We start from the raw sequence: 12580 nt of genomic DNA on the forward strand, positions 1-12580 counted from the left end.
GGACAGCGCGGACAGAGGAAGACGCCGAATTGGATGAAGAGGAAGAAATGGAGAGAGAAGAGAGCGAGGGGGACAGGAAGAGGAAGCGAGGCGTGCTAGAAGAGCTTTATCAGGGATTGACCAAGAGACCGATCATGTTTGGAAATATGGAGGTGTAATGGTTCAACAGTCACCACACACACACGTAGGTGACATGAAATACTTGACAGTGTCTGGCGCATACAGTGATCTCTGTACACTAGTATGTCAAGTATTCTATGACACCCAGGTGCGCACGCAAATCTACCCCAGACTTGGCAATTGCTCTAGCTTTCAAAATGATTAGCCAGGTGGAGACGAGCATGGTCAATCTGGCACCTTCAATTGGGTCAGGATCCGGATTTCGAAGATGCGAGTAGGGTTGGTGGGAGTGCTGGGTGGGCGGAGGGTGGCGTTGGTGGTATGGCAGAGGGATGGGAGACGAGGGGTAGTGATGAAACGGAATGTTGGAGAAGAAGGCGCAGAGGCAAGCACAATCGGAACATTTGGATTGAGGAGAAGATCGATAAATATGGTATTGTTTGAGAAAACTCCAAAGAAACATCCATCAACTGTCGTTTGTCATGATGAATCACTTTTGAGCAGTGAGGAATATCATCTTCACCAACCCGTTCTCGCAAATTGGAGATGATACCTCCATTCTGCATACTCACCTTCCCATGCAGCTTTGAATCCAGACATGGCCTCGTACTCGGCAGCCCCCATGATCGCAAGGCTGATAGCCTGTCCATAGAGAAGGTGTAAAGCAGTACTTGCACGTGCTAGGCTCCTGTTATTGCGGAAAGCAGCCAATGGATTTTTTGACCAGCGAGTCTGAACATGGACAGTGACGCTTTGGAGACAAGAACAGCTTCCGATGGACTGTGCTGACTCTGCTGTAGCAGCCTTCCTCGTCAAGTCCTTTTGACGATTTAATCGACGGAATTGCAGCAGGGGTTCAATCCATTTCTCGCGCAGGGTGAATTTTGGCGCGCAGTCATGGATCTGTGCCCAGATGGTGAGGCTTTGTAAGTTTACGAGTTTCTTTGATGCTGCCTTGCATACGCGGTGCCTAGAAGCAGTGGTGTTGTTAGTGACCCGATAGCGGATTATACCATGTTAGATGCATGTCCATTGTCTCTGATCCGGCAAACTCACCAACTCCGACCATGCTTGTCCTGCCAAATGACATTGTGGGTACTCTTGGGATGGCCATATGTGTCGTAGTGAAGCTGCAATTTGGTAATGCAGCCGAGCCGCGTACTAGACACGACGTCGAAGAAGTTTGTCATGCGCTTGGGGGCGTCGAAGATGAAGACTGTTGTGAGATACATGTATGTTACGGTTTCAGCATAGACTTGCTTGCAGACGAGACTGAGGGCGTAGAGGGAGCCGAGCCAGTTGGTCTGCAAGCCTTGGATGATGTTGTAGTTGCCCAGGCATCTGGTGAAGCGAATGACGGGTACAGTGTTGGAGGTGTCGGGTGCTGAAGAGATAGGAGTGGGAGCAATGAGCGCAGAGCATAGCTTTACCGTGAGAGGCTTCTTTTGCTGTTGGGGCTGGTGTGATTTGCGGGTTATCTCGCAGTGGTTCTCCGCCTCGAAGTAGTAATTGTAGATTTGGTTCCTAATCTCTGCAGGCAGTGCGAGGAAGCCACGCAGCTTCTTTGGTGCGTACACGCCCCGTGTGTGGACAGGTGAAAAGAGACTGTCTCGTGCCATTTTGACTTGAAGATGGGTCGACGGGTGTCGGCTGGGCAGCAGCAGGGATTGGGATGTGAAAAGAGCCAAGGACCTGATACCCCACACTAGCGCCTAATTAGGTTAATCAGTACACCAGCAGACAGCAGACAAGTAGCAGCAACCCAATGCGCCATGGTCGCATGCATACCGCCTTGTCACCACCATGACCTCGGTCCTCGCCCGCCAGGCTCAATTGTTCCGCATCCATATCCGCACCTTTTCCTCGTCGTCAGCTCAAGCCTCGCGCCTCCGCCAACCAGGTGAACCCACGGGCCCCAACGAGCCCCCAACGCATATATCAGCCCCACGGTCCAAGTCGCCGTTAAAGGTCTGGCCCATAGTCGCCATCTTTGCACTCGGCACCTTTCTCTTCAAGCAAATAGTCGACCAGCGCAAAGGCGAAGGATATCAGCCCAAGGGACCCATTCAAGGCCATTCACCCAGTGGAAAAGGCCAAGTAAAGCCTTCACATCCTCATTAGCACCATCATGCCCGCTATCGAGCAGCTCCCCGCCCCTCGGCGCAGCTCTCCCATCTGGTCCAGCGACCAGGTCACCGTTCTCTTTGTACTTGGCGGGCCAGGTGCGGGAAAGGGCACGCAATGCCAGAAGCTCGTCAGCGACTATGGCTTCAAGCACCTTTCGGCTGGTGACCTGCTTCGCGAGGAGCAGGACCGCCAAGGTAGCGAGTTTGGCGAGATGATCAAGACGTACATCAAGGAGGGTACTATTGTACCCATGGAGGTTACGGTGCAGCTGCTGGAAAATGCTATGCGCAATAGCATAGAAAGTGGCAACAACATGTTCCTGATCGACGGTATAGCTCCTGTGCCAGGTTATTCCGTTTCTCTTGACCTTATCTCCTGACACAACGCAGGCTTCCCACGAAAGCTCGACCAAGCTCACGCATTTGAACGCTCCGTCTGCCCATCCAAGTTTACGCTCTTCTTCGACTGTTCCGAGGCGTCCATGGAGAAGCGGCTGCTGCAGCGTGGCGAAACCTCAGGTCGTGCAGACGACAACCCCGAGAGTATCAGGAAGCGCTTCAGGACCTTTGTCGAGACGAGCATGCCTGTCGTCACTGAGTTCGAATCGCAGGGTAGGGTAATCAAGGTCAATGCGGAAACGAGCCCCGATGAGGTATACAAGCATGTACAGGAGAAGCTCAAGGAACGTGGAATAGTGCCAGTGCAAAAGTAGATGGTGGCACAGCAAATGTAGTATATCTGTGTTGCATTGTCTATCTTGCAGCTCGAGGGCTGCTGATGATAAACTAGGAAAGCGTACGAGCCGTAATCCATCCATCCGTTCCGTCCCTAGTCGTTTTTGAAAGAAAGAAACGCTCCCTAACATGCTGTGTCTCATGTCTACCTTGGTCTAGACTTAGTCGAGATCATCGTCCATGGTCCTCTGCTGCTGCTGCTTTCTCTGTCCACCTCTGCCGCCGAAGCGCGATGCCATGTCGGCCTTTTGGTCGGCCTTGTTTGCCTCATCCTCCTTTTCCTGCAAGAACCTCTGCTTTTCCTGTTGGATGACCTGGAGCACACCTTGTAGGCTGTTGCGCCACAAGTCTAACCTTGACGCTACCTCTCTCCATTGGTTGTCGCCAAAGACACGGTAGGTTGAGCGGTGGATGAGGAACGTCTGGTTGAGCTGACTGAGCTTGCCCTCGACAAGACCGGCACGGATCACGTCAATGACCCACATCTCAACGTCCTCCGAGGGCACCTGGAGCGCCTTTGCAATCTTCTCATATGGCAGCGACCGTGTTTGACCGGCCGATGCAGCCATGGAAGCGAGGCTAAGGAGGCGCATCTTGCGGTTCAGTGCGTTTCCGTCGAGACCAGACTCTTCTACCCAGCCATCATGCTCGTCCTTGAAGTCGTTGAAGTCATCGAGTAGATCCGAGTTGAAAATCTCAAGGAGCTGGAAGTAGACGGGGTCAGAGTTGCGAAGGGCCTGAATCGAGTCGAGACCGGTAAGGTCCTGGAAGTCAAAGTGAGTTGGGTGAGTCAGGGCCGACTTGAGAGCGCGGAGGGAGAGCTCGCGAGCTTCTGGAGACGCGGCTTCCTCAGAGGGAAATGTGCGCAGAGCACGTAGCAGATATGTGTAGGCCTGCTCGTCCTCGCCTGCATCTGCTGCTACGTCGCTCACGGCAAGGTACAGCTTTCGGGCGTCTTCCTCGCCTGTCTCCCACGCAGCTAGCCAGCTATCCAGTTGCTTTAGTTGTGGTCGCAGCGTCTCGAAGTTGCTTGTGGCGCGAATGACACGGAGGATGGCCAGGAGCACGTGATAGCGACTTTCACTGTTCGTCTGTGTCGTGTTGAAGATGGTGCTGAGAATGGAGAGGGCAAGGCCACCGCCGTTGTAGGGTGAGGATGAGATGGGCGCACTCAGGTTCTGGCACATCTTGGGGAGGAACATGGACACGTTCGGGGACTGATTTACGAGGTGGATGAGCAGGTTGTAGGCTGCAATAAACTCTGCGCAATCGTGTTAGACAATCTTTCGTCTTTGCTTTCTGCCCGGTTCCAATTCCGCCTACCCTTCTCTGGTGCCTGGTTCAGTGCCTGGCCACCCACGACGAGCTTCTTGAGCACCTCATCCTTTTTGTTCTCCTTGAGCAGCTCGGCACACTCGGCCTGCAGATTGGCGCTCTCATCGCCTTGGGATTTTTTGAGGCTGTCAATGTATTGTGCGAATTCGTCGGTAAGCTCCTCAAAGCTGCCCTCGATAAGCAGCGTCGTCTTGGCGCCCGGCATGGTGACTTGACTGTCGCTGCAAACTAGAATAGTGAATAGACGTGACGAGTTGTGTGGGCGGCGGACAGCGGGCGCAAGTGGGCGGGGCTGGCGAACGTCGACAATCGGAGGCGCTTTGGTGGCATGCCAAGATTGCCTTGGTGCGTGTTTGGATTTTGGCCTCTTTATCGATAAGGCCACACAGAGCCGCCTTACTGTAGTCGGTCCTCATTCTTCATTCAGTCTTCACTATGCCGGATACATGTGCTAATCTTGTTTGACCCTGAGCGACCAGCGATCGTGCACATACTATCAATCTCTCCTATCATACTGCTCTCCTGGCCGCATCCGAACATGGTATAACATGGCTGCACTCAACTGCTTGTCCAGTGCACTCATGTCGCCAGTCGCCATGTCCAAAGCATGACGCTTGCTTGAAACAACAAGAACGGCACCTAGTGAATCTACATACACCAACACAATGCGTGGCATGATAGCAATAGCGGCCCGAGATATGGTACCCTACCGGGAGGATACAGCGGGTCTACTTCGTACGTACCCTTGGCCGTTCCACGAAAATTTTCTCGGTAGTATTCTCGGGCGGCGTTACATAAAGAGACGGATGGCCACTTAATCTTATCAGATTATCTCTCTACACATCACAGTCATGGCCGACCATGTCGTAACCGAGGTGAAGGGACAGGATTCTGGTGTGAAGCCGAGCAATGCGCAGGTGATTGTTGCGAGTAGCGAAGCATCCACAGATGAAGGCAGGAATACGGGACAGCTATCGCTCGTGCCGCTACGCATGAAGCTCATCTCTATACTGCTCGTCACTGCAGTAGGCTTCGGTTCTCATTGGAGCTCTGGCGTCACGGGGGCGATGAAGAGTACGTTGAAGAAGGTGAGCCCCCATCCTTGCATAGATTACCAAGCAAAACTGATAGTAACCGACGCAGCAACTGCACATTAACAATGCCGAATATGCGGTGCTGGAAGCGAGCGAAGACTTCATGAAGACGGCTTTAATACTCGTCAGCGGCCTTGTCACCGACAGAATCGGTGGTGCAAGTTAGTCGAATCACGCCATGGGACCACAATCTATTGCTTACCGATTTTTGATAGATGCCATGCTCTACGGTAACGCCATCTATAGCGTCGGCGCCATTTTCATCGCAGCAGCAACTACCGTCCGTTCGTACAAGTTCATGATTTTTGGTGTCGTTGTTCAAGCATTTGGCGACATTGCAACGCAAGTCGCACAGTACAAGGTCTTTAGCTCCTGGTTTGCACCATCGAATGGCTTCGCCTCTACCTTAGGCTTCGAACTGGGCGTCGGCAAAATTGGATCGTTTGTTGGAAAAGCAACCGCAAACGTCATTGCAAAAAAGACAGGCGACTTTAGCTGGGTTTACTGGACAGCAGTCTTCATGAACCTATTCACGAATATTGTGACCTTGATCTTCTGGTTCTTCACCAGGTGGTGCCAGAAAATTTACGGCGGAATGCAAGATCCCGCCACGGGCGAAAAGCTGACGGAGAAGAACAAAAAGTTTGAGTTTGGAAAAATGTTACGACTCCCTTGGTCTTTTTGGGCCATTGTCGTCTTCTCACTTTTCCAAACAAGCACTGCTGTTGTGTACTCGCAGAATGCGACAGAGATGGCGGAACAGCGCTTCGACATTGATGCCATCACGGCCGGCTGGTATTCGGCAATGTCGCAGTACTTTGGATTCTTTCTGGTACCCTTGATTGGCATGTTTGTCGACCTTTTCGGCAACAGATTGACTCTTATGCTCATTTGTGGGCTAGGTATGCTGCTGTCCATGTGTTTGGCGGCATGGGGTCCTTCCATCGGTGGAACAGCTGCATCATTCGGTATTTATGCCGTCGCCTCCAGCTTCGGGCCAACGGTCATTATTGACAGTATTCGGACGTCGATGCGGTACCAGGAAGTCTTTGGCTCGGGCTACGCGATCAAGATTGCTGTCAACAACAGCATGAGCATCATCATTCGTATTGTTACCGGAGTGGTACAAGACCGTGACCACAACTCTTACAACAACGTTGTTGTTATTTACGTTGTGCTTGCAGCTGGTGCTGTGGTCATCGCAAGCGCCCTCTTTGCATGCAGCTTTTGGCACGTGGACGCACAGATGCTGCAGTGGACAAGGAAGCAAAGGTCGAACAATGGCAACATGATCAACGAGCGTAGAGAGGCATCTGAAATCGGCGAGGGTGGTGTGAAGAGCAGGAAGGTTGGGTTGGGCTTCTTCATCGCTTTGATAGTCCTCATTCTAGGCTCTTGGGTAGGGTACTTCTGGGGAATTGCAACGAGCAACAATAGCTGAGCGAACGGAGGCGTTTGAACGAGCAACGCTTGCGACGTTTTGTAGTACCACGACGACCTTGGCGCCAATCTGGACCATGTACCTCGTAGAACTAGCTATTGCCGTGAGAATATGGTCCCCGCCGACTTCTGCTGCTGTTCTTACTGCCATAGTTCCTTGACTCGTTGTTCTGAATATGTGCGACGACGTTAATGTCTTCGCTCAAGTGGCATGGGTTGTACCCACGCCACACGCCACACGGAACAGCTAGGTGGAGTCGATGATGTCTGCTGTGTGTACCCATGCTCCTAGGCTTTCTTTCTCCTGCCGCAATGTTTGCGCATCGTTCGGATCAACTAGAACGATTATTAGATTCGTAGCGTCGTTTTCGTAGTCATCTTGTACTCTTTTGCGCATTATCGGACCGGAGAGGACCCGCGTCGGGTCCGGGATGACAGAAACAATTGACCTCGAACCTGGGACGAAACGCGACCACGTACAGCATCTCGCGACACCAGATGACTCCAGTCAGGAACATGCAGCACCACATCTGCGCCCCGATTGTACGTCAGCATGGCAGAGAAGAATAGAAAAACGCACGCCGGCACTAGTCGTACACTGGGGTCGCAAGGCATGTGAATGGGCGAAAGGACCGATACCACGACATAAGAAGTACGCGATACATGCCTGGTTTGAGCGCTGGCAAACATTACCCACTCGATTGCTCGCGCGGCTGCCCAGATGGATGCGTGTTGGTATATACAGCATCGCATGCATCATATGGATCGTCGTCTTTGCCCTCGTCATCAGCGACAATGTACCCCCCTCAGACATTGGCGGATTCGGGGCGCCTGTGAAGCTATCATGTGTCAACAGTCTATGGTATGGCTTAGCTGGGCTTTTGTGAATCACGCCCTATTGTGGATTCTCTAACTGACCATGGACAGGTCATCTCCTCAAACATGCGGTGTCGACGGCCGAGCCTGTCTCCCTTTCTCCAATGCCTCATTTGCCTTCAACTGCCCTGCCGGCTGCTCGAGCGCTCAGGTCCTGAACCCCCACACAATCGGCGCTAAGACCATAAACTACCGGCCATTAGTCGTGGGAGGAACATCATCTGGTTCGGGCGAAAACGATGCGCATGTATATCGCGGCGACTCATTCATCTGTGGCGCCGCTATCCATGCTGGTGTCGTGGGGAACGGCCACGGTGGGTGTGGTATCTTGTCTTTGGAAGGAGAACACGACAACTTTGGCGGGGTGACGAGGAACGGAATCAGCAGCATCAGCTTCGATTCAGACTTCCCAATGGCCTTCTCCTTCAAGCAGACATCAGTTATTACGGGACAATGTCGTGACCCTCGCTGGAACCTGCTTGCTCTTTCTACCATGTTTACAGCTCTCTTTGGCCTGTTCACTAGCAGTCCTGCTAGCTTCTTTGCCCCAATCTTCACCATCTTGTTCTTCCAAACCGGCATGGCCTCAGATCCACCCCCGTACCTGAATTACGCTTCATTGGCATCAACAACACTCGGTCGTTTCCTACCCGCCGCTTTGGTAGGCGCTCTATTCTATCGGTTTAGTGTCCGCGAGACTCTGTGTGACTGCAAGGCCCATGTCGAAAAGACGATTCTGTGGGTTGGCGGTGCGTGGGTGGGTGCGCTTGGAAGCTATACCTTTGAAAAGATACCCATTCAGCGACTGACGGGTCACGATATACAACAGCAGCCTGGGGCCATAACCGCACTGATTGCCATCGTACTGATTTTGTTTGCCATCGTTCTGTACCAGGCCTGGTGTTTTCGTAACCAAGGACGGTTGCTGCGCTACCTTGGACTATATGCCGCTCTAGGTGCAGCGCTCGGTGTCCTTGCTGCCATGCCAAAGCTGAACCTAAGAATACATCACTATCTAATCGCGCTACTGCTTCTCCCAGGGACGGCTTTGCAAACGCGCGTCAGCTTGTTGTGTCAAGGTCTACTAGTGGGCTTGTTCATCAACGGCATCGCACGCTGGGACTTTGATTCCATATTGCAAACCTCGGAGGCGCTGAGAGGCGACGGGCAGCTTGGATCGAACATCCCATCTATTCTCGAACCAGTGGTTAATGGTTCCAGCATCACATTTGCATGGGATACGTTCCTCGGCGGCTATGAAGGTATAAGTGTAATAGTTAATGATGTTGAGAGATACAGAGGCTTTGGTGGTAGCCGTCGGGGTAGCTTTACTTGGCACCGGATGGGCGATACTAAGAACGAGTATTTCCGATTCGGCTTTATTGGTTACCAGCCGTTTGGCGGCGTATCATATAGCGACTTCACTAGAGCGGGAACGTGGTTCTCGAACGGAACTTGGAGCGGGATGCCACTAGGCCGTACGTAGACGAGTACACTACTATGAGTCTAATACACACAATTACTTGCAAGACAGTATTGAAGCTCACCTTCCTTCTGTCTTGCGTCATAACATACATGTTCGAGAACACATCTGGATGGAGCTAACCGATAGCGGCATTTATCCAACTGTTTGCGACAAACGTGGCCTAGGCAGAGAATCACGCTGCGTCCATGTCTCTTTTGGGCGCGCACGCGGTAAAAGGCGGGAAAGTGCCGTGACGTCAGAGCTAATCGCAAATGGCATTTGTCCAAACCCTGTGTTCCTTTCCCAATGACGGTGTCTGCAGTCGCTAACTGTGCCACAACCACGATGCATTCTCTCTTTTGGATTTTCTTTTGCGAGTAACCGTAACCTTCACTCGCCATCTTTTGCAACCTCGTCGGTATGGATTCGCCTGCAAAGAGCGAGGCATCTAATCGCAAGCCGGTCCCTGCGGCGGGAACATCGACACTTACGCCTGAGCGCGAGCTTACCAGCACGCTCATTCCTAATGCTTTCCTCGTCTTTACCCTGTTGTCGGTCTACTTTATCTCATGGCCGTTACGCTGGGCCATCTCTGGGGCTCCCCAGTTGGTCTATGCCGTCCTACTTGGCGAAGCGTATGGCCATCGCATCTTACCCTTTGTACCCGTTTGGACCATATTTACGACTGTCAATCTGATGTACGCAGTGTGTGCAACGTCATGGCTACTCTACTGGGTCTTCAGCGCTTGTTGCTGGCCTACACTCTTCATTGCCTGCCTCTTCCAATTTGAGGCACCTGCTGCACTCGCACGCCGTACTCTGCGGAAGACGTTCCTGCGAGACCTGCACTTCATCAACGACCAAATCGCCTTCTTTGATCTTCCGGCTCTGGAAATCGACACTGAAGTTAAAGGGCTGTTCGTTATACGTGGCGTCACATTGTCCATCTCGACCATGACACTCGTAGCTCATGGCGTCGAGGCCGGCATCAAGCTTTCGGATGACATTGAGCTCGGTATCCAAGTTGATAGAGTTACCGTACCCTTATTCCGAGAAATTACCGTGGACGATGTGTACGCCAATGTCAAAGGTGGCGAATGGGAAGTCACCTTCGGCGATGTCGCGTATGGGATTCCGGAACCAGATGACGATGATTCAGTCGTGGTCACCAATACGGCCATTCTCAGAGCCGCAACACAGAAGGGTGGGATGAGCGGGCGACCCGCTGACCTTGTCAGAAATCTTACGGCAGGCAAGAAGCCTACTGAAGCTGAAGATGCCGCGTCCGCATTCTCATCAGTGAAAAAGGTTGCACCGGATGAAGAGCAAGCGCACACGAAATACAAAGAGCTCCTCGACTATATTAACAGTACGAGTGCGATTACAAAAGCGAAAAAGCAGCTGATAGAGGCATCGAGAGCACGCAACGAAGCATCGACTGACGAAGATAGGGATAGAGAGGGCAGAGATGGGAGGGAAAGCAGAAGGCGAATCAAGGAACACGCTGGAGTTCGCCTGGATATTGACAACATGGATGACTTTCGAGCCGCAATCTGTACCCAAATCCATGGAGAGCCTTCGATACCCCACCCGCCTTCAAAGTCAATCAGAGTTTCGACGCTTCGCAAGACATCATATCCAAACGTGAAGAAGTTCCTGCATCGGCTGCCATTTCTCTATCGACTTATGCTCAGCCCCATTTGTTATTTCCATCCGGTCAAATTCAAGTCCATCACAGCGGCTGGCTCAGGAAAATGGTTCACTGCTCTGATGCAGCAGTACTTCTTCAAACACTACTCATCGCAAGATGCAGAAATTCGCAGGCTCGAGGCGCGAATATCGGCCTGGTGTGCGGATGCCAACTTTGCTGTGGAATTTGGACAGATGCAAAGCGAGGCTCATTTCCCTATTAATACCAACTACAGCATCCAAACGCACTTAAAGATTTCCGATGTCATGGCCTACAGAGTCCTCCCGGATGCTGTCGAACTCAAGCAGGTGGTCCGACTGGGAGGAGCGGATGCTGTGCTTACCATACCAATGTTCCTGTTTCCTCATCACGAGCACATATTCCCAGCCAAATACAGTGACTTTGAGCTGCTTGAAATGGAATCGGAAATCAACGAAGCTGATCCTACGCCAAAGCAAGTTCAGTCGAAGAAAGAACTGGAAAGGCTCAAGAAGGACGAGGCGTGTATGCATGTCAGCGCACACGCGCACTTGCCAGCTCAGTTTCACCAGGATCTGCTCAACTTTGTGGCCGCGATTGTCAAAGCTACCAAAGTCATTGAGTCAGACAGAGATTTCGAAGAAGCAAAAGTGCTGCGCGAGCTGAAGCGTGTCAGCACCAACATGTCCGACAGCGAAGCGAGCAGCCTTGCATCAGTCAATACCAACAACACTGAAGCTTCACAGACGACGGTGAACGGCAACGAGGACAAGAGTTTCAAGGCTTTTCTCAAGAAGGTCGACACGGGATTCAAGGAAGCCTCTAACAAGACCATGGTGGGCATGCGCAAAGCTGGTCAGAACACGGTGCATGCAATGGCCAATGATCGCTGGATCGCGCGGCTGGGTGGGTAAAGTGACTAGGAAGTTGGAAAAGGCACAAGGCGAAGTGGGATACAGTATAGACGTACCTATCGCTCTGGCCAAATACCGTGAGCGACATGAATTGGAACAGAAGCTTCTGCCATAGAGGCTATCGAAAGGCGTTGGCGAAATTGGACTGCTATATGATACCCGGTTAGGCTCTATGTTGGGCGATTGTTGCGCTTCCAGACACTCTTTCTCTATAGTTTAGTATGAATATCATCAGGTTGTTTATGATGAGGCAAGTATGAATACCTATACTGGACCAGTTTTGGAAGAGATTACATTGTATTTCACACGACATGGAGAGACAAGAACTGAGTGCCCACATATGTGGAGATTGATCTTACTTGACAGTGTAGGTAAGCGCCTAATAAGCGTGTCTGGCGACTACCGTTGCCTTTTGACACTAGTATGTCAAGTATTTCGACACACCCGGGTGCCGCCAAGGCCGACGAGCAAGCTGGGGAGTAACGTTGCGGGCTAACGTACTGACGCGAGAAAGTTCCCGCTAAGTTACCACGCTACTGCGCTAACTTACTTCACCCACATCTGCCGCCTCCGCTTCGACAAACTTCTCTCGTCATAGGCAAAACACAACAATGCTCTCAAGAAGCGCATTGTGCCCCGCGAGGGCCTTTGCGAAGCGTTTTCCGCCTGGCATAGCGGCATCGTCGTCAATTGCGGGAACAGCATCGTTGTCGACATGTGTGCGCACACGACGGAATGGACGGAGCCTGGCGACCATGATACACGCCACACGCCATGCCTCGACATCGTCCACGACGACAGCTACT

At 52.1% G+C, this 12580-nt stretch overlaps 7 protein-coding genes across 7 annotated transcripts; 4 read left to right on the forward strand and 3 right to left on the reverse strand.

Annotated features, from left to right (window-relative positions):
• Positions 1-345: 345 nt before the first annotated feature.
• Positions 346-1739, reverse strand: PtrM4_031780 (uncharacterized protein; the record flags this gene model as incomplete). Its single annotated transcript, XM_066103981.1, has 3 exons — positions 346-590; positions 693-1090; positions 1177-1739. The coding sequence occupies 3 exons, from the start codon at positions 1737-1739 to the stop codon at positions 346-348; spliced, it is 1206 nt and encodes a 401-aa protein (XP_065966183.1).
• Positions 1740-1923: 184 nt separating this feature from the next.
• PtrM4_031790 (Adk, Adenylate kinase and related kinase) lies at positions 1924-2959 on the forward strand (the record flags this gene model as incomplete). Its single annotated transcript, XM_001939021.2, has 3 exons — positions 1924-2217; positions 2267-2576; positions 2637-2959. The coding sequence occupies 3 exons, from the start codon at positions 1924-1926 to the stop codon at positions 2957-2959; spliced, it is 927 nt and encodes a 308-aa protein (XP_001939056.1).
• Positions 2960-3142: 183 nt separating this feature from the next.
• On the reverse strand, positions 3143-4521 carry PtrM4_031800 (PAM multi-domain protein; the record flags this gene model as incomplete). Its single annotated transcript, XM_001939022.2, has 2 exons — positions 3143-4242; positions 4305-4521. 2 exons carry the CDS (start codon positions 4519-4521, stop codon positions 3143-3145), a joined length of 1317 nt encoding a protein of 438 aa, XP_001939057.1.
• A 646-nt stretch (positions 4522-5167) lies between these two features.
• On the forward strand, positions 5168-6851 carry PtrM4_031810 (NarK, Nitrate-nitrite transporter; the record flags this gene model as incomplete). The annotated part of the gene is made up of 3 exons (XM_001939023.1): positions 5168-5404; positions 5460-5571; positions 5626-6851. The coding sequence occupies 3 exons, from the start codon at positions 5168-5170 to the stop codon at positions 6849-6851; spliced, it is 1575 nt and encodes a 524-aa protein (XP_001939058.1).
• A 724-nt stretch (positions 6852-7575) lies between these two features.
• On the forward strand, positions 7576-9212 carry PtrM4_031820 (LCCL domain containing protein; the record flags this gene model as incomplete). Its single annotated transcript, XM_001939024.2, has 2 exons — positions 7576-7712; positions 7778-9212. The coding sequence occupies 2 exons, from the start codon at positions 7576-7578 to the stop codon at positions 9210-9212; spliced, it is 1572 nt and encodes a 523-aa protein (XP_001939059.2).
• Positions 9213-9611: 399 nt separating this feature from the next.
• Positions 9612-11774, forward strand: PtrM4_031830 (uncharacterized protein; the record flags this gene model as incomplete). Its single annotated transcript, XM_001939025.2, has 1 exon — positions 9612-11774. One exon carries the CDS (start codon positions 9612-9614, stop codon positions 11772-11774), a length of 2163 nt encoding a protein of 720 aa, XP_001939060.2.
• Positions 11775-12366: 592 nt separating this feature from the next.
• Positions 12367-12531, reverse strand: PtrM4_031840 (uncharacterized protein; the record flags this gene model as incomplete). The annotated part of the gene is made up of 1 exon (XM_066103982.1): positions 12367-12531. One exon carries the CDS (start codon positions 12529-12531, stop codon positions 12367-12369), a length of 165 nt encoding a protein of 54 aa, XP_065966184.1.
• Positions 12532-12580: the final 49 nt, after the last annotated feature.

The sequence above is a fragment of the Pyrenophora tritici-repentis genome, chromosome 1 (assembly GCF_003171515.1).
Source record: "Pyrenophora tritici-repentis strain M4 chromosome 1, whole genome shotgun sequence".
Lineage (NCBI taxonomy): Eukaryota > Fungi > Ascomycota > Dothideomycetes > Pleosporales > Pleosporaceae > Pyrenophora > Pyrenophora tritici-repentis.